Source organism: Cebus imitator, unplaced genomic scaffold (genome assembly GCF_001604975.1).
Source record: "Cebus imitator isolate Cc_AM_T3 unplaced genomic scaffold, Cebus_imitator-1.0 Scaffold32, whole genome shotgun sequence".
Taxonomy (NCBI): domain Eukaryota; kingdom Metazoa; phylum Chordata; class Mammalia; order Primates; family Cebidae; genus Cebus; species Cebus imitator.
The window spans coordinates 724,292-745,327 of NW_016107347.1; the positions used below are offsets into that span (position 1 = coordinate 724,292).

The following is a 21,036-nucleotide window of genomic DNA, read 5'->3' on the forward strand; positions in this document are numbered from 1 at the left end:
AAAAAAAAAAAAAAAAAAAAAAAAAAAAAGGAGAGGAGGAACTGGAAACGATAAAAATACCCTTTGGGGTGATGGAGTAGGGTGATTTCTAACTTTCAAATTACCTTAGATCTAAAGAATTCAATCTTTAATGTTAAGTCCAGTGCCTTTTTCCACCATTTACAAAATGGAAAGTACTATAGCTGCTTTGATATAGTTAGAAGTCATTTAGAGAGGCTTGGAACTAGTGTGTAAATTGTGTATGTGCGTGAGTGTGTGTGTGTGTGTGTGTGTGTGTGTGTGTTTTAACAGAGAGAGAGAGAGAGAGAGAGAGAGATCTGTCTCTTCCTCTCCTAAGAGTCCCATCCTTATGATCTCATTAAATCTTAATTACCTCCTAGAGACACTATGTCCAAATACAACCACATAGGGGGTTAAGGCTTCAATATATACATTTAGTGAGGGGACATAATTCAGTCCACAGCACTGGGGCCATAAGTAAGGCTATCAGTTGGCAGAGAGTAAGCCAATAGAGAAGTTAAATAGGTTAATGAGATGAAGAATAACTCAAGAGATGCTGGTTGGCATGGGTGGGGTGGTTAGTGTAATATGGGAGGTATGGCATGTCTTCGTCTGGAGCTGTTATATAATATCTAATAAACGCATTCTAAAATTTGAAAGAAAAATAGTATGTTAACAACGGTGCTCCACTGTTTTCTGGCTTGCATTATTTTTGATGAGGAATCTGTTGTCATTTTCATCTCACTCCTCTTTTTTTTTTGGGGAGAAAGAGAGAAAGAAAAAAAAAAGAATAAAAAAAAAGGGAAAAAAAAAGAATGAAGGAAAGGAAGGAAGAGGAAGAGGGAGAGAGAACAGGGGTGTTGCTTTATTGCCCGGGGTAAAATGCAGTCCAAAAATGGGTATGCCTGTAATTATGTTTAATAATAGAGACAAAAAAAAATGAGGGAAGAAAATAATTAACAAGCAGCCAACCAATATTTCATTTAAACCTGTAAATACATATGATGTAGTACTGACAAGAGTGCATATTCTGTGTATTTAAAGCGGAGAGTTCTATGAATGTTAATTAAGTCTACTTGTTCTGGATCTGAGTTCAAGTCCTGAATATCAATGTTAACTTTCTGTCTCATTGATCTGTAAGTCTCCCACTATTATTGTGTGGGAGTCCAAGTCTCTTTATAAGTCTTATATATCTGGGTATTTCTGTATTAGGTGCATATATATTTAGGATCTTTAGCTCTTCTTGTTACATTGATCCTTTTATCTTTATGTAATATCCTTCTTTGCTTCTTTTGATCTTTGTTGCTTTGAAGTCTATTTTATCAGCAAAACTCTTGCTTTCTATTTATTTATTTTTGCTCTCCATTTGGTTGGTAAATTTTTCTCCATCCCTTTGTTTTGAGTCTTTGCGTATCCTTGCATGTAAGATGGATCTGGATGTAGCATACCAATGGGTCTTGGCTTTTTCTGCCTGTCTGTGTCTTTGGATTGGGGGATTTAGTTAATTTAAATTTAGAATTAATAACAATATATATGAGTTTGATGCTGTCATTTAATGTTGGCTGGCTGTTTTACCCATTAATTGATGCAATTTCTTAATTATGTTGATGTTCTTTATTTTTTGGCATTTTTTAGAAAGGCTGATACTGGTTGTTCCTTTCTATTTGTAATGGTTATTTCAGAAGCTCTTGTAAAGCAGGCCTGGTGGTGATGAAATCTCTGAGTGCTTGCTTGTTCACAAAAGATCTTGTTTTTCCTTCGCTTATGAAGCTTAGTTTGGCTGGATGTAAAATTCTGGGTTGAAAGTTCTTTTCTTTAAGGATGTTGAATATTGGCCCCCACTCTCTTCTGTCTTGTAGGGTTTCTGCTGAGAGATCTGCTGTGAGTCTGATAGGCTTCCCTTTATGGGTAACCTGACCTTTCTCTCTGGCTGCCCTCAGTATTTTCTCTTTCATTTCAACGCTGGTGAATCTGGCGATTATGTGTCTTGAGGTTGGTCTTCTTGAGGAATATCTTTGTGGTGTTCTCTGTATTACCTGGAGTTGAATATTGTCCTGCCTTGCTAGGTTGGGAAAGTTTTCCTGAATAATATCCTGAAGCGTATTTTCCAGCTTGGATTGATTATCTTCGTCACATTCAGGTACACCTATCAAATGTAGATTAGGTCTTTTCACATAGTCCCATATTTCTTGGAGACTTTGCTCGTTCTTTTTTATCCTTTTTTCTCTAATCTTGTCTTTTTGTTTTATTTCATGAAGCTGGTCTTCGACCTCTAATATCTTTTCTTCTGCTTGATCAATTCGGCTGTTAAAACTTGTGCATAGTTTGCGAAGTTCTCGTGTTGTATTTTTCAGCTCCATTAATTCACTTATATTCCTTTCTAAATTGTGTGTTATTTTTAACATTTTGTCGAACCTTTTTTCAGAGTTCTTAGTTTCTTTGCATTGGGTTAGAACAAGTTCTTTTAATTCCCCGAAGTTTCTTATCATCCACTTTTTAAAGCCTGCTTCTGTTAATGGAACACAGTCTTTCTCCATCAGGCCTTGTTCTGTTGCTGATGAGGAACTGTGATCCCCTGTAGAGGGAGAGGCGTTCTGAGTTTGGCTATTCTCAGCCTTTTTAGGCTGGTTTCTTCCCTTCGTTATAGATTTATCCATCTGTGGTCTTTATAATTACCGTCTTTATAGTTGAGTTTCTGAATGGACGTCCAACTTGTTGATTCCCAGCACTAGAATCTGAGCAACCCACTGCGCTGGCCAAAACGGCGGCTTTAAGATTGATGGTGCTTTTCTGACTCTGCACCAAGAGCCGCAGCTCCAAGGCAGTGGCAAAACCGCCTCACCGGCCTCAAGAGTCGTGCTGGCGACACGTGGGTCTCCCCCGCTGGGAATCTCCTGGTGCGTGAGCAACAAAAATTGATCTGAAAGTGTGGCATCCTCTCGTTCTCTGCACTTTCAGTGGGAGCTACAATCCCGAGCTGCTAGTGATCAGCCATCTTGGATCTCTCTCTCCGTGTTTTTTCTTAATAAGCTTGACATTTTACAGATAGATGCCACTGGACATCATGAAACTTTCTCACTGAAGATGCTGAAGCAGAGTCTGGTTACCCACTTGCTAAGGATATTGTGAAGTAGACTTAAACACTAGATTAATAATCAGATCAGTTAGCTTGTATTATTTCTTCTTCACCTAAGAGTCTATCCATCATGAATCAGAACTAAGCCCCTTTCACCTGTTCTTATGATAACACTGATTTGGGGTATTTTCAGACATTTAAGGTAATACTTACTATTTAGTTTTTCTTACATGCAAGAAAACACTGGCCACTTTACTAATGTTCTATTTTATTTCATTAGGTGCCTGAACACACACAATTAAGTTGGATCCTTTCCTGCATGGTCAGACTACCTCGATTACAACATTTACATCAGTGGAAGGTAAATGCCAGTAATCTGATTAATAAACAGACAACAAGGTCTTTTTCCCTTCCTGTGTATTTTTGTGTTAGGCTCTGTGAATCCTGAGTTTACTCCTCCCGGCTCTGCAACTCACCAGTGGTTGAACGGCATCTTTAACCTCCCTGCTTCAGGGTATTAAACAGAAAGTAAAAGGCCTTTCCAAGATTCCTTCTGACTTAAAAATTATGTCAATTGTTTTTATCTGTGTACAGTTGAATCCGTTACCTTTGGATAGACTTGGTAATGACCTTGAACAACCACATCATAGTTGACAAACAATCACAAATTCTGGATTACTGGACCCTGAAGTTGCCTCCCATTTCCACTGGAACTAACTGGCAGTAAGGAAAGAATGTTTTCATTGTGGAGAGAAGAGACGACATATTTTCTTTAACGTTTAAACAAGTTGAGTCCAGGCAACAGTTCAAACCCACAGAAAAATTAGGGCTGTACTTTTTCTAAGAAGTTCAACCAAGAAAGATAAATTGGATAATTCATAGTACTTTACTTCCATTTATTTTTGAAATTGGATAACCCCAGTGTATGTAGCCCCCAACTACGTCAAAACTAATTTCAATTTGAAGCTTCTTTTGAGCCTATTTTCAGGACCACTGATTTCCTCAAAAGCTAACCTTTAGAAGCCTTCACATATGCTCCAGAAAGAAACAGACAAACCTTTAAAGTGGCAGCGCCTAAATGCTGTAATCTGAATGTGTCCCCCAAAATTTATATGCTAAAACCTAACTCCCAAGATGATAGTATTAGCAGGCAGGGCCCTTGAGAGGTGATTAGATCATGAGGGCGGGACCATCAGGAGTGATATTAGTGCTCTTGTTAAATCACTGATCTCTTAGAGCACTGATCTCTTAGGGAGACCACTTGTTCCTGCCATCATATGCGAACAAAGCTAGAAGTCACTGTCCATGAACAAGGTTCCTCACCAGATAGTGACTTTGCCTTAATCTTGGACTTCCCAGCCTCCAGAACTGTGAGAAAGAAATGTCTGTTGTTTATAAGCCACCTAGTTGGGTATTTTTGTTATAGCAGCCTGAGTGGACTAAGACACTTAATAAATAAGACAGTACTGGTAATGCTCTAGATTCATTACTTGCCATAAATTAGAAATAACGTTTCATAATCCTCTCTGCCATATTTTGGTTTTAGGCAATACCTTCCCATTTTATCATAATATTCTACCCTTAAGTATAATGTTGAAATCCTTTTTATAGGAACTGAATACTAATCTAGTAGCAACTATTCCCACTTTAAAACACCATCTACGTATCTCCTGATAGCACATTATTAGTGCATGTACTGATTCTGGAAAGGCCTTTCCACTAGTGGATGATTGCCTGTTTATAGGAAAAACATGGATTTCATGATACTAACTCCCCTGCTGCAGCTGCACATTGCTGACTTGTTGTTTGGTTCTCTGAGTAGAGCTACTTATTAGATGGGAATATCCTGTGAAGTTTCAAGGCCTAAGATATAGCATCTCTTGTAAAATAAATGGATACTTGGGTGTGTGGACAAATCTTACTCATTTAGTTAATATGAATCACTTCCCTCAAGTTCGATTATTTCCGGATGAACTGAGCGACTGAATTTATAAACTTGTTTTATTCCAGGGACCAAGCTCATGAGCTCACAAACATGGGGATCCCCTACCAAGGTCCAGCCACACTCTTTAAGGCTCAGTCTGAAAATACAATAACTTCTCTCCTTAGCCATAGTAATTTTGGCGTTTCATAATTTAGTTACAAACTTAACGTCTCTGAGCATACTTCAGGTGGTTTCCAGCTTAGCAGCCAGTGCTCTAGGCCATTCAGAGGAAATATGAATGTTTGAACGTACAGCTCCTTCACTACATCTCCTAGTTACAGAGTTCATGATAAAGACCAGTTCATAAGGATCACCGGGTAAAGATAATGGGAGTTTAATTTGGAAATGCACAAATTGGAAAATAACCCAATTTTTAAAAGTTGCCATCACATTCAATTTATAGCCTTTTCACATTAGCATAATGGACCTTGGAATCACAAGGGAGAGGGAAAATGTAAAGAGCATTAATATTTATTGAGTGCCTATTATGTGCTCTAGATGCCTTACATATATGTTACTCATCAATCCTCTAAATAACCCTGACCTCAGCAACCCCCACCCCACCCTTCTATGCCACTATTCCGCCTTTCGCTGTCCCAATGGAAAAGGCTAGATGCCCTTATCAGATCCTCCCACAGCACTGGAATCTTCCCCTTAGGGCACTTCTTACACCTTCTTATTACTTGTTTAACTGTCTCTTCCCAAACGGCCTATAAGCCTCATGAAGGGGACTACTTCTTATTGATTGCTGTATCTCTAGCACCTACCATGACATAAGACTGACAGAAAAGGTCATTAATATTTAATTAGTATTAATGAGGGAATGACCATAGCATGCTGTGAGACATTTTGGCAAATCTCCATGTATAAGCAGTAGGGCTTTTGATGTTAACTCGTGTTAATTTGTAGAAATTTAATTTCATGATAACTGTGACCTTGTCTGTGAAACGTGGAATTTATCCGATTTGGAACCAATAAATCCCTATATCCTTACTTTAATAAAATAAATGAACAGTAGCAGTGCAGGGTCCTTTAAAGGGGCGGTGGTGAAATGGATTCACCTTATTCCTCCATCAGCCAGGAACATGAAGACAAGCTAGCCGGAAGATGGCTAAATTGCTAAAAACGAACTGACATATGATGTTGTTACAGGTGGCGTCAGATCGCAATTTGCTTGTTTTAAAGTTTTCTTAATTTAGCAGTATAATTAGGTTCAAGTCAGATTTCAGATTTCTTCTCCTTGTCTCTTTCACCTCTCCCAGGCCAAGACTGCCAAGCAGAAGCACGACGGCACGGCAGGCCTGCTCACGTACCCAGTGCTCCAGGCAGCCGACATTCTGTTGTACAAGTAAGAAGAGAGTTCACCCTGGTATTGTACACACTCATGGTGACAAGACTGTTTTATCCTATTCAATACAGACTTGATTCATGGGCAAAGGGAGGTGCAGAAAGGGTCAGATGTCTGAATCAGGTTATATCTATTCCCCAGCAATAGGTACTGCATTATAGAAGTATGTCTCTGTGAGAAACTCATAATATTAAGAGCTAACATTTAAATCGCACTAACAATGTGTTGGAAACCATTGTAAGTGCTTTAAATACATCAACCTTTACAACAGTCTTCTAAAATTTGCACTGTTATTGTCCCAGTTTTACAGATGGAGAAATCGAGGCACGGAGTGGTAATAGCATGCCCAAAGTCATGTAATTAGCAAGGCTTGGAGCCAGGATTTGAGTCCAGGAAGTTTGGATATAGAGTCTGTGCTCATAACCAGTATGCCATATATATTTCCCAAGTGTTGATCAAACTTCAGGCTTTTTAAATGTTGGTTTAAACATTTAAATCTCGCTGTGTTAACGGAAATGTTCTATGTCTGTGCTAGATCCTGTAGCCAGTAGCCACATGTGAGGCTTTTGAGTGCCTGAAATGTTGCTAGTGCCACAGAGGAGGTAAATTTTAAATTCTGTTTAATTTTAATTAAATTAAATTTACATAGCCACTGTGCTAGACCTACATGTTGACAGCAAGTTTTAAAATATGATTCAGGGTACCTGTACTTTTCCTGGACCCATAATCTATCCAGTCAGCTACTGCTGCCACTTAAATTCCTCAGAAATACACACCTGAGGATGCTGATCCCTGCACTCACTGTGCTACTGGCCAGGGTTTCTGATTTCATCCCCGTCTCAATTCTTCATGCTAACTCCTCATCAGCCTCCCTCGACCCCCATTTGGCCTTCTAGAGATAAAGCCTCCCAATTGGCCTGCACTTACAGCGATGCTACTATTAAACTTCTGGGAAAAGAAGACACTTTACCAACGTTTTTGCATCCCTTCCCCCTAAAGCTGTGAACTAGAATTATTTGCATGGAAGTCGGATAATAACATGAAGATGACAGTATCTGTACCTTGTGGCACGACTCCAATGCCCTTGTGCAATTATGATGGAAACAGCCAAAAGAGCCGCTGCTTAGCTTAGCAAACAGGGAATGTCCATGAGCACATGCAGCCTATCTTCAATTCTGATGCAGACTTACAAAGATCATTTGTCTGTTTGTTGTGTTAGCTTGAATGCTGGACTCTTGATAACATTTATTATTTGTAGTAAGCGTTTTTTGACTTGCTTAAAAGGCTAGAACACTTTTCTCCAACAAGTAGCAAATGAAAGCGTAATGAAAGTCTTAATAATACATTTTTCTAGACAGATAGGATATTTGCTTGAAAAGGTTCTGTGAAGAAACTTGATTTTCTCACCTGTAAAATGGGAATAATTATTAAGCACAGGTTTATTAGAGGATTAAGATGAAATATAGGGCAGGCAGTGCTGTGACTAGGAGCTGTTACTTGATTATGACTAATGATGACTGTGTCTTTGATGATTACAATGTTGTCTAATTTTGTTTCACGGCCTACTTCTTTATAGAACCAAAGGCTGGCCAGGCACGGTGTTGCATGTCTGTAGTTCCAGCTACTTGGAAGGCTGAGGCGGGAGGATCACTTGAGCCCAGCTTGGGCAAAATAGTGAAACCTTGGCTCCAAAAACAAAAACTGAGAACTGTCAGCACCAGATTAAGAAAACACATGAGCATGGTAGATTTCCTTAACAGTTCAAGAGCTGTAATGGGAGAATCCTCTGAGCTTAGGGTTATGGAAAAGCATAAACTTTAACAAGAATGACTGCACTCTTATGATACCGTGGAGCGAAGGATGGGAAGGGGCTTTAAGGAGCCTCTTCTTTAATTCCGTTGCTTTACAAGTGCACCCCGGCGTGGTTTAACAACTTGCCTGAAGCTGTGCAGCCAGTCAGTTGACTTTGGAACCCCAGGGCAAGACTGTGGGTCTACAGCACTTTTTCTGCTAATGTTCATTTTGCATTTGTCTCCTTACGTTTTCTCTCGAGTTTAGAAATTCCTAATTGCTCAATGATAAGTAGCAGAGTCAGGATTCAAACTCAGGTTTGATTTTTAGGCTATATCATTGTTTGCCCTATGACAGAGATGAGGTATTTGAGGGTATTTTTGTTTTTGTTTTGCTTTGTTTCAGACATTTCTGGATTTTGAAAAAGGTCGTAGCCAGAATGTCTATGAATATTTGCATTATAAATGTAGATAGGTAGAATGCTAGATTGAAGGGTGGATAACATCTGTGGTTTTTTTTCTACCAGCAAATCTACGTGTGACCTCTTCATAAAATTTTGATGCAAGCCAAATCTTAGTGTTTCCTTTTATCAAAATCATCATTAGAATGAGTGGCATGGTGGGCCAGAGAACAAACATAATAGAAAGAAAGAGAAGAGGAGCCTTTCAGATAAGTTTATACAAGATTTATCTAACTGTTTTGGCAGAACTTTGTAAGGAACCCAGGAATGGACAGCTGAGACCATCTTCAGCTTGAGAATATGATAAGTACAAGATATTTGAATATAGACAAAATATTCCAATGCTCAAACATAGCAAGTGTTCATAGTTTTTATTTTGCATCTATATTATTTTTCCAAATGCCTAATTTCAAATAGCTGGTTATATATCAAGTAAATATTTTTTCCCCTTTCTCTCTCTCTGTGTGTATGTATATGTGTACACACACATAAAGGCACACACATATGTATATAATTTTTATCAATATACAACAGATAGTTCCTAAGTACCTACAATACCGCTGATCTGGAAAAAGGTACTATGCTTAGCCTTGAGGCAAAGGAAAGAAAGGACTTTTCACGTGTTGAGCGTTATTTGCCAGGCATCTACTAACTGCTACACACTTGTTACCTACTCAGTTCTCACAATAGCACTATAAAATAAATGAGTGGTATTATCCCCATTTTACAGATGAGGAAATGAAGCTTCAGAGAGGTTCCACTAAGTTCATTCAGATAGAGATAAGGAGAGTATCTGGGCTAATCAGATTATCTTTCTGAAGAATTTGAAAAATTTGGGAAGAGGATAAGAAGACTGGAAACCATCTGGGCATGCGTGGCTCACACCTGCAATCCCAGCACTTTGGGAGGCTGAGGCAGGCAGATCATCTGAGGTCAGGAGTTCGAGACCTGCCTGGCCGAAATGGTGAAACCCTGTCTCTACTTAAAATACAAAATATTAGCCAGGGGTGCTGGTGTGCGTCATAGTCCCAGCTACTCAGGAGGCTGAGGCACAAGAAGTGCTTAAACCTGGGAGGAGGAGGCCACAGGGAGCCAAGAGGCTGCCACTGCAGTCTAGCCTGGGTGACAGAGCGAGACTCCATCTCAAAAACAACAAAAAAAAGAAGACTGGAAGTGAAAGTAAAAATGATATAGAAAAATGAGACAACGAAGGCCTCAAGAAACTTCAGGCAGAAACCAAACCAAACCAAAACCCAGAAAGTATAGATATTAAAATGATTGCTCAGAAACTTCAGGCTGGTAGAGTCAGAGAAGAGGTGTCATCACAGTGTCTGAGAATCAGGCTACTGCCATTGAGGACCATTGAAAATAAGCTTTTTGAGAGCTTTTAATTATTATTATTTCTCTTTTTTTGAGACCATCATAAAACAGCATTTGAGAGCTTTTTATAATGCTAGCGTGCCTAAAGCTGCTTTGGAGACTTTCAATTCTTGAACTACTTCATTCTTTGTGAGGCCAGTCAAGCCTGGATTTTTCTGACACGCAGGAAGCTATTCATTTCTGCAGTCTGCTCATATCCACGTATCCACCCATACTACCTAAGCAATATTTTTTTTAATCTTTTGCTTTCCACTTTCCTTCTATTGGGCAAATGCCTATACCTAACCAGAACCCTGCTGAAAGACAGTCTGAGAAATGCAGTGTCCAGGCTGCCAGCCCCTGAAAATCAAGAGGTAGCATAGAAGGGAGAGAATGGTGCTGAGATGTCAACAGATAATCCAGTACGCTCTCCAAAAAGTAACAGGAAGCCATTTGTACATTTTAAGGATACAGCGAATTTGATATGACTTACACTTTTAAAACAGAATTGATGAAAATACAGAGAATGGATTTTAGGAAGACAAGAATATCTGGGGCAATCTGCTTAGAGGCTATTTCAGTAGTCTAATATGGACCATGATGGTGACAATGAAGATGAAGAAAAGTAGACAAATATACGAGGTATTTAGGAGGCAAAACTGACAGGACTGGATGTGTACGAGAGGGAGGTGTCGGGGATGACCCGGTATTTCTGCCTTACCCAACTGTATTGATAGTATTGCTGTTCACTGAGTTAGGGGATGCTGAAAGAAGACTAGCCAGAAGAATGTAGAGCTTTATTGGGTATTATGTGTCCTCCTGGAGGCCTTAAATCTTTAGAAAGTAAACCCTTCATTGTCTCTTTCACAGTACGCAGCTCCAGGTCTTTCACATCGTGGGTCTTCAGTAAGTAAGTGCTGAATTAGAGCGCCATTATTGCATATCCAACAAGCAACCAGTGATGAGGAATTAATCCTTTGTGACAATAAACACCACCAAAGTCCTGTCCTAGCCAGGCTGGTTAAAGGCAGCAGCACTGAAAACTTACAAACATAGCCAAAAAAGTGGAAACAGAAATAATAAGAGAACAAATCTCTGTGAGCAGATATATGTAGGCAACGATTATTAATCTGGACAGTAATTCTGCCAGAAGGGTGGGGTGATCTTAAGTAGTCGTAGATGCAAAAAGGAACTAAGCAAAAGAAAAATGGTTTGGTCACCAAAGGAGAAGATCAGAGGCATTATTATGTGACAGAAGTTATAACAATCAGAATTATGAAAGGCATTTGTTTTATGTTGCGTCTAAGAAACCACAGAGTAACTAAAAAAAAAAGAGAAGATACATTAATATGGATATCATTATGTAGGGTGTAAATTTTTAAAGAGCAGCACTAAATTATTTGAAGTGAAAGAAAGCCTGAGAAGAAAGGCTAAAAATGTGAAAGGCACATAAGTGAGTAGAATCAAAGACAGGATGAATTAATGTAAAGTGTCAACTCAATTGATGAGAAGTAAAGGCCAAGATAAATTATAGGAGGTGAAAGGGGCAGCAGGAGCACAGGGAGGGGAGGCCTGAAACAAACACGCCAAAATCAGATGAAAAAGCCAAGTGGAGCAATAGGGGCAGGTGAAAAACATTAGCATTTTTTAAATCCTTTTTTTTTTTTTTTAAAAAAAAAGCAAAACCCCACAGAATTGTGAGAAAAGAGGCAAGGGTCCGACATCAGGCAAAGATGCATGCAGAGTCATTATGAAAACTAAATGTGTTTTCTGTTTAGTTTGGTTGCTTTGTGAATCTGGAACCATTTTGACATGTGGAAATATTCATTTTGATGTGCTTAAAGTGTATTGATTATGGTAATAGTTTTTTCTGTGTTAGTTGCAGTCCATTGTGATTTCCTATGGGCTACTGTAATTGCTTTTAACCTGCTCTGTTGGCTAATTTGGCTTGGAGGCATCAAGGTGACCTCTGCATGTCAGCCTCACTATAATTACAAGACAGGAGTAGCAAAGTCCACTCCAAGAAGAGAAAGTCACAAAGGTAGGGTATCTGTGTGTACATCCCAGAGAGGAGCACCATGTAGGGCCATGATTGCTGAGGAAAACATAAAAAGGACTATATTTGTCTCTGCCACTCACTGGTCCAGTGGCTTTCTACCCCAGGCTGTGTGGAAGACAGCAATAGCTTTGGCCCTCACAATTATTTGGTAGAATTTCCCACGTTCACTTATTGACCTTAGAAGAAGAGAAACCACATCTGGGTCTGCTGTCATGTTTCTTACATTTTGCCTTTTCATTCATTGTTCTATTCCTGTTTTTTGTTTTTTTAATTAAAAGAGCTCTCAGAATTCCTGTAACATATCATTTATATTCTGGGATTACCTGATCAGATATGTGAACTGTCAGTTTCAAGTAAGTTTTCGACGCATATCAGCATCACTGCCCAGGTCTGTGACTACCTCTGGGATTAGGCATTGATATCTGTGGTATGTCAGCTATGAAAAAGGAAAATGATCCAGTGTGGAAAAAGTTAGTGTACTCCACACCAAGGTCCTTTATCGTATCTTTATTTTACCATTTCGTCCTTCATCATGTCAGATATTAATGAATATATATATATATGTATATATCAATAGCAAGCATTTATTGAGCTCTTACTATCAAGTGGTATGCTCATAATCCTTGAAAGAGCCGTATGAGGTAAGCTCCATGATGACCTTCACTTTACAGAGGAAACGAAGACTTGGAAAAGGTAAGAAACTTGCCTATGACGGCTCACTGCTTTTTTCATAGGAACAATATTGTTTCTTTGATTAAAAAACCCCAGAGCACTGTATTGCTTGTATTATCAAGTATAAACTCCCAGCCAAACATTACATATATAAAATCACATGCTTTTTATCCCACCGTAATACTTCAGTATAAAATTTTCCTCATCGAGACTTCCCTATAATGGTTTATTCTTCCCTTATTTGATGTACCACATCATAATCTGACGCTGCAAATTTTATATATGGGATTAAAGTCATGATAAAGTCATTCCCTATATTCTAACATTTTGGTTTCATATCTTTATTTTTTAATAAAATGAAATATTACAGATAAAATTCAAGTCTTATTTGTTCTTTTCATCAGATCTATTTCCTTACCCCCTTCTCTAGAAGCAGCTACAATTACAAATTTGGGGAGGAGCTTCCAGTATGGTTTTTATGCTTATTATTACAGATATATGCATCTTTAAACAATATGTAGCATTTCCATATGCACTTGTAAAATTTACATAAATGTCAGTGTACTTAATGTTTTCTGCAACTTGCTTTTTTCATCCCACATAGTTTTTGATAGCCATCTACACTGTAGTTGTAGATTTTAAGTTCTCTGCAACATATTAATTGTCCTGTGATTGCAACAAACTTGAAAATGAAGCTTATTCCAAAAATCTTGAATTACTCCCTGTGTGACAGAGAGGAAAAACTCTTGCCTGAAGAACTTTCTGCCACCTTTGATTTGAAGAGCAGGGTAGGGTGTCTTTCAATGTGAGCTGCAGTTCTGAGATAAAAAGCATCTGATCAGGGCTGGGATAATATGTGCTGACTGGGTGAGGGAATGAGGCGGAGTTTTAAAATACAGTTGTGCCTAGAGCATATGCTACTTAAAGTCCCATTCTTCCCTCCTAGCAAGATCCTGTCCCGCTGGTGTTGATGACTGTATTCCTCTACTCTGGAAAAAACACAACTAGAGTAGACAAACATCTCTTTGGCATTTGTCCGATCCATAGTTAAAGACTTAGGTCCGAACCTTCCCTCTGTAGTTGGTGAACATTTGTTGAACACCAACAGTGAAGTATTCACAGGAAATGCAGCTGCTTGCAATATCATTTCCATCTAAGAAAGAGCCTGGCTATATTTTTCTCTCTGTCGTTTATTAAAGGTCCACACACGTTCCTGTTGGGGAGGATCAAGTCCAGCACATGGAACTAGTTCAGGATCTAGCACAAAGTTTCAACAAGAAGTATGGGGAGTTCTTTCCAGTGCCCAAGTCCATTCTAAGTAAGTGACAAAAACTTATAATTGTTATATCAGGGTATATTCTAAAGAGAGGATTGGACAATAGACGGGCTTGGAACTTTCTTGGGACTAAGCTCCGGCGTGCCTGTAGACAGGCTTCTGGATCTGTATCTAGAGTCCTCATTGTTTTCTGCAGTGTAGGACTAGTAAGTAGACCATGTTGGCTTATTGAAAAAGATGTTGGATTATTGAAAAGGATAACTAAAAATATTTTAAAAGTATGGAAGAGACCAAAAAATTAAAATAATAGTATTTATAAAGCAGTATATAATTTACAAAGTATAAACAGATGCTTCTTGACTTACATAATCAGGTTACATCCTGATAAAGCCATTGTAACTTGAAAACACTGTTAATCAAAAATGCATTTAACACATCTAACCTACTGAATATTACAGCTTAGCCTAGCCCACCTTCCGTGTGCTCAAAACACTTACATTAGTCCATAGTTGGACAGAATCATCTAATACAAAGCCTATTTTATAATAAAGTACTGAATGTATCATGTAATTTAATGAATACCATATGGGAAGTGAAAAACAGAATGGTTTTATGGGTATTTCACATACACTTTCTACTGAATGGATATCACTTTTGCACCATTGTAAAGTTGAAAAATCATAATTCAAACCATTGCAAGTTGGGAACTGTCTGTATATACATACTTACATTCATACATATACACACACATATATGTGTGCTGTCTGTATTCATACATATATGTGTATATACATATATATATATACACACACAAAGGGGAATTGATAATATACATACATACATATATGTGTGTGTATACATATATAGATATACATATATATATGTATACACACACACACATACACACACACACACACACACAGGGGAATTGATAATTATTGCACTCTGTTTTCTTAAATGAGCAACCGAGATTGAACGTACAGTCTACCAACTGAATCTGAAAAGTCAGCTTTAGCCTTTGAGGCTATGCTAGTCTGGAGTCTTTTTGAGGAAAGAAGCTGTAAATCCCTGTCAGCAATTTGTAGCACTGTTAACTTGTGGCAGGGGCAAAGATCAGTGAACCTAACCACTGTCCATCTTTATTAAGCTGAAAACATTGCAAAGACGTATGTGCGCCTAGTATCAATTCAGAAACAAAAGGCAAGTATAAATTTCTAAGTTATTCTAGCAGTTCACACAAATAAATTTAAGGTACTCCTTGCATTGAAATCAACCTTATTTTAGGCAATAAGTAATAGTTTAATGTTTGGGGTTTATTTTACCTATTTCAATTTTATATGCATCTGTACTAGCCATAAATAGGTAATTAATAATACCGCTTTACTAAGCACAGCTTAACATCTTGATTCTATCAGAGCAATAAACAAGTCACTTCTCTCATGTGTATGTGAGAGAGGGAGAGACTGTGTGTGTGTGTGTGTGTGTGTGTGTGTGTCTGTGTGTCTGTGTGTCTGTGTGCGCGTGTGCACACGCGCACATGTGTGTGTGTTGTTGTGTACTTATATAATCCTGGGTAAAGAAATGGAAGGACTGCCACAAATTGTTAAAATTAGGGGATAGGAAAGGCAGGGGCTGTGGGTGGGAATGATTAAGTATTAGGGAAGAGCAGAGAGGAAAGAGAGAGGAAGAGGGAAGAAATAGTCTTTCCTAAAAAGGTGCGCACAGCAAAAACAGTATGATGATATGATTTCATTTGGGTAAGATTATACATTTTGTGCAGATATATGCATTAAAAGATGGCCCAAAAATCAACAGAATATTAACATTACAATCACATATTTTCAGATTATCTTTACTTTTATGCTTGAATTTTTCACAATGAGTATTTGCCGTTTGTATAAAGAGATGAAAATAATAGTCCTTGGATATTGTTGACATTTTTAAGATCTAGAGTGACATTCCTGGTGATTTGTTTGTTTTGTTTTTGTGTTGGGTGTGTGTGTGTTGGTGTCTTTAACCTAGCATCCATGAAGAAGGTAAAATCCCTCCGTGATCCTTCTGCCAAAATGTCGAAATCAGACCCTGACAAATTGGCCACCGTGGGAATAACAGACAGCCCGGAGGAGATCGTGCGGAAGTTCCGCAAGGCCGTGACGGACTTCACCTCGGAGGTCACCTACGAGCCGGCCGGCCGCCCGGGCGTGTCCAACCTGGTGGCGCTGCACGCCGCGGTGGCCGGGCTCCCGGTGCAGGAGGTGGTGCGCCGCAGCGCGGGCCTGGACACCGCGCGCTACAAGCTGGCCGTGGCGGACGCCGTCATCGAGAAGTTCGCCCCGATTAAGCGTGAAATTGAGAAACTGAAGCTGGACAAGGACCATTTAGAGAAGGTTTTACAGGCTGGATCTGCAAAAGCCAAAGAATTAGCACACCCTGTGTGCCAGGAGGTGAAGAAATTGGTGGGTTTTCTATAGGAGGTTTCAACGAAATCACAGAAAGGCTTTTGCGCCTTGCACTCCATACATTCTGAAAACGGCAGCTTTCCGCACAAGCAAAAAGTTATAGCTTTGGGACATTTAATTTGGCATAGCTGATTATTGGCCTCATTTGACGAATGTTACTTTGTAGCTTTGAAATACGACAGAGTTCCGAATCCCATCAACAAAATGCTGTGAACAGCAGCAACAAAAATTAAAGCAGCCATAGCTGTCTGAATCCCTAATTATTGAGGCACACTCCTTGGCCTACACAAATGTGATTGAGGTAAGGAGTGATTTGGGAAATGGAGTACATTTGTGCCTCTCTCTGGAGTACTTACTGTAACAGATGCACACTTTATCTACTTCATCCCTTTTATAAAGCAATATTTAGAGGTCTTAGAAGAATTCTTGAGATGCCATTTGATGAGATGCCAATTTGTATTCAGATCTCATAAAAAGAAGTCCATTCTTATAATTTGTTTGTCACTGAGATGGTGCCTGATTTAATGTGTTTAAGCTGCTTAACTTGCTTTCCAAGAGATGACACCAACTGTCCTAGCAATAATTTGTTTTTTATTTTAGAGATACGGGATATGATCTTATAAGGAGGTTGCATTATTTCAACTTGATTTATTTATTGTACAACAGCCCAAGTCTCTGAATTATATTCTTAATAATTATATTCTTAATAAGTATTTTCTTGCATTCATTTCACTTTAGTCTCACTCATCCCCTGTGAATTAGGAGACTTATTGCCATTTTATACATGAGGAAAGTGAGACTCAGAGAATCCAATTAGCTTGTACAATATCACTCCGTAAGAGAGGCAAATGTGAGAGCAAAATCCTTACACCGTATTCTTAAGAATAGTGCTTGTTTCATCCATACCAAAAAAAAAAAAATGCTAAACGGCAGCATTTTTTAGATTCTAAACATTCTGATTTTGAAGTTGGGTATTGGAATGACTGATGATGTTTATATCAGTAATTCAGCCAATAGATGCTGACTTAAAATCAGATTCAGCCAACCACGGTCGGATTTACCCATCAGAATCCCTCAGGCAGGTCCCACGTTCTCCCATCTATCCTTATTGCAGAGACACTTTGAAATAGGTTCTGCCAGACTGCAATAGTAGTCAAGACTGACAAATCAGATATTCCCAATGACTGACAGCTTCTCGTCTTGCCTCTGCCTCAGTTAGGTAATGTCACCCTATTTTTTTGAGAAGTGTCTGTTCATAGCCTTTGCCCACTTTTTGATGGGGTTTTGTTTTTTTCTTTTAAATTTAAGTTCTTTGTAGATTCTGGACACTAACCCTTTGTCAGATAGATTGCAAAAATTTTCTCCCATTCTGTAGGTGACTTGTAGGTATCACTCTTGTGACAGTTTATTTTGCGAAGGAGCTCTTTAGTTTAATTAGATCTCATTTGTCTATTATGGGTTTTGTTGCCATTGCTTTTGGTGAAGTCTTTGCCTATGCCTATGTCCTGAATGGTATTGCCTAGGTTTTCTTCTAGGGTTTTTATGGTTTTAGGCCTTGTGTTTAAGTCTTTTATCCATCTTGAATTAATTTTTATATAAGTTGTAAGGAAGGGATCCAGTTTCAGCTTTCTGCATTTGGCTAGCCAGTTTTCCCAACACCATTCATTAAATAATCCTTTGCCCTTTGCTTGTTTTTGTCAGGTTTCTCAAAGATTAGGTAGTTAGAGATCCGTGACGTTATTTCTGAGGACTCTGTTCTGTTCCATTGGTCTATATATCTGTTTGGGTACCAGTATCATGCTGTTTTTTTATGCAGTCAACAAATGTGATAAAAAGCTCATCATCATTGGTCATTAGAAAAATGCAAATCAAAACCACAATGAGATACCTCTCATGCCAGTTAGAATGGCAATCATTAGAAAGTCAGAAAACACGGATGCTAGAGAGGATATGGAGAAATAGGAAAACTTTTACACTGTTGGTAGGAGTATCAGTTAGTTCAATCATTGTGAAAAGCAGATTTCTCAAGGATCTAGAACTAGAAATACCATTTGATCCAGCAATCTCATTAACTGGGTATATGCCGAAGGATTATAAATCATTCTACTATAAAGACACATGCACACGTATGTTTATTGTGGCACTGTTCACAATAGCCAAGACTTGGAACCAACCCAAATGCCCATGAATGATATATTGGATAAAGAAAATGTGGCACATATACACATTGGAATACTATGCAGCCATAAAAAAAGAATGAGTTCATGTCCATTGTATCAATTTGCTGAGAATGATGGTCTCCAGATTCATGCATGTCCCTACAAAGGACACGAACTCATCACTTTTTATAGCTGCATAGTATTCCATGGTGTATTTGTGCCACATTTTCCTTGTCCAGTCTATCATTGATGGACATTTGAGTTGATTCCAGGCCTACCACCATGCAATCAAATTAGATCTCAGGATTAAGAAACTAACTCAGAGCCACACAACTTCCTGGTAACTGGACAACTGGCTCTTGAATGTTGACTGGATAAACAATGAAGTAAAGGCAGAAATAAAGATGTTCTTCAAAATCAACAAGAACAAAGACACAACATACCAGAATCTCTGGGACACATTTAAAGCAGTGTCTAGAGGAAAATTTATAGCAATATGTGCCCACATGAGAAGCGAGGAAAGATCTAGAATTGACACCCTATCATCAAAATTGAAAGAGTTAGAGGAGCAAGATAAAAAAAAACTCAAAAGCTAGCAGAAGACAAGAAATAACTAAAAGCAGAACTAAAGGAGATAGAGACACAAAAAGCCCTTCAAAAACTAATAAACCAGGAGCTGGTTTTTTGAAAAGATAAAAAAAATAGACCTCTAGCCAGATTAATAAAAAAGAAAAGGGAGAAGAATCAAATAGATGCAATAAAAAATGATAAAGTGGATATCACCACGGATTCCACAGAAATACAAACTACCATCAGAGATTACTACAAACAAATCTGTGCACACAAACCAGTAAACCTGGAAGAAATGGATACATTCCTGGACACTTGCACCCTACCAAGCCTAAACCAGGAAGAAGTCAAAACCCTGAGTAGACCAATAACAAGCTCTGAAGTTGAGGCAGCAATTAATAGCTTACCAACCAAAAAAAGCCCAGATCTAAATGGGTTCACAGCCAAAATCGACCAGACATACAAAGAGGACCACTCTTTCTGAAACTATCCCAAACAATCCAAAAAGAGGGAATCCTTCCCAAATCATTTTATGAGACCAACATCATCCTGATTCCAAAACCCGGCAGAGACTCAACAAGAAACGAAAACTTCAGGCCAATATCCATGATGAACATAGATGCAAAAATCTTCAATAAAATACTGGCAAACCGATTGCAACAGCACATCAAAAAGCTTATCCATAATGATCAAGTAGGCTTCATCCCAGGGATGCAAGGCTGGTTCAACATATGCAAGTATATAAACATAATTCACCACATAAACAGAACCAAAGACGAAAACCACATGATTATCTCAATTGATGCAGAGAAGGCCTTTGACAAAATTCAACAGCTCTTTATGCTAAAAACTCTCAATAAACTGGGTATCGATGGAATGTGTCTCAAAATAATAAAAGCTATTTACGACAAACCAACAGCCAATATCATACTGAATGGGCAAAAACTGGAAGCATTCCCTTTGAAATCTGGCACTAGACAAGGATGCCCTCTCTCACCACTCCTATTCAATATAGTATTGGAAGTTCTAGCCAGTGCAGTGAGGCAAGAAAAAGAAATAAAGGGTATTCAATTAGGAAAGGAGAAAATCAAATTGTCTCTATTTGCAGATGACATGATTGTATATTTTGAAGACCCCGTTGTCTCAGCCCAAAATCTCCTGAAACTGATAAGCAACTTCAGCAAAGTCTCAGGATACAAGGCAATGTGCAGAAATCACAAGCATTCCTATAGACCAATAACAGACTTAAAGAGAGCCAAATCAAGAATGAACTGCCAGTCACACTTGCTACAAAGAGAATAAAATACCTAGGAATACAACTACAAGGAACGTAAAGGGCCTCTTCAAGGAGAACTAGAAACCACTGCTCAAGGAAATAAGAAAGGACACAAACAGATGGAGAAACATTTGATGCTCATGGTTAGGAAGAATCAGTATTGTGAAAATGGCCATACTGCCCAAAGTAATTTATAGATTCAGTGCTATCCTCATCAAACTACCTATGACCCTCTTCACAGAACTGGAAAAAACCACCTTAAACTTCATATGAACCAAAAGAGAGCCCTCATAGCCAAGACAATTCTAAGCAAAAAGAACAAAGCGGGAGGCATCACGCCACCTGACTGCAAACTATACTGCAAGACTACAGTAATCAAAACAGCATGGTACTGGTACCAAAACAGAGATATAGACCAATGGAACAGAGCAGAGGCCTTGGAGGCAATGCCACACATCTACAACCATCTGATCTTTGATAAACCTGACAAAAACTAGCAATGGGGAAAGGATACCCTGTTTAATAAATGATGTTGGGAAAACTGGCT

The 21,036-nt window shown here is 38.6% G+C and overlaps 1 protein-coding gene across 5 annotated transcripts in view; it reads left to right on the top strand.

Annotated features, from left to right (window-relative positions):
- Window positions 1-17,216, top strand: part of WARS2 (tryptophanyl tRNA synthetase 2, mitochondrial) — a 112,265-nt gene extending 95,049 nt beyond the window's left edge. For all 5 annotated transcript variants that reach the window (XM_037736993.1, XM_017524156.2, XM_037736992.1 and 2 more), the window contains 4 exons: window positions 3,357-3,437; window positions 6,323-6,408; window positions 13,949-14,067; window positions 16,048-17,216. In XM_037736993.1, the coding sequence (XP_037592921.1) occupies window positions 3,357-3,437; window positions 6,323-6,408; window positions 13,949-14,067; window positions 16,048-16,496 (735 nt within the window). In that variant the 3' untranslated portion in view covers window positions 16,497-17,216. The remainder of the gene's footprint in view (window positions 1-3,356; window positions 3,438-6,322; window positions 6,409-13,948; window positions 14,068-16,047) is intronic.
- Window positions 17,217-21,036: the final 3,820 nt, after the last annotated feature.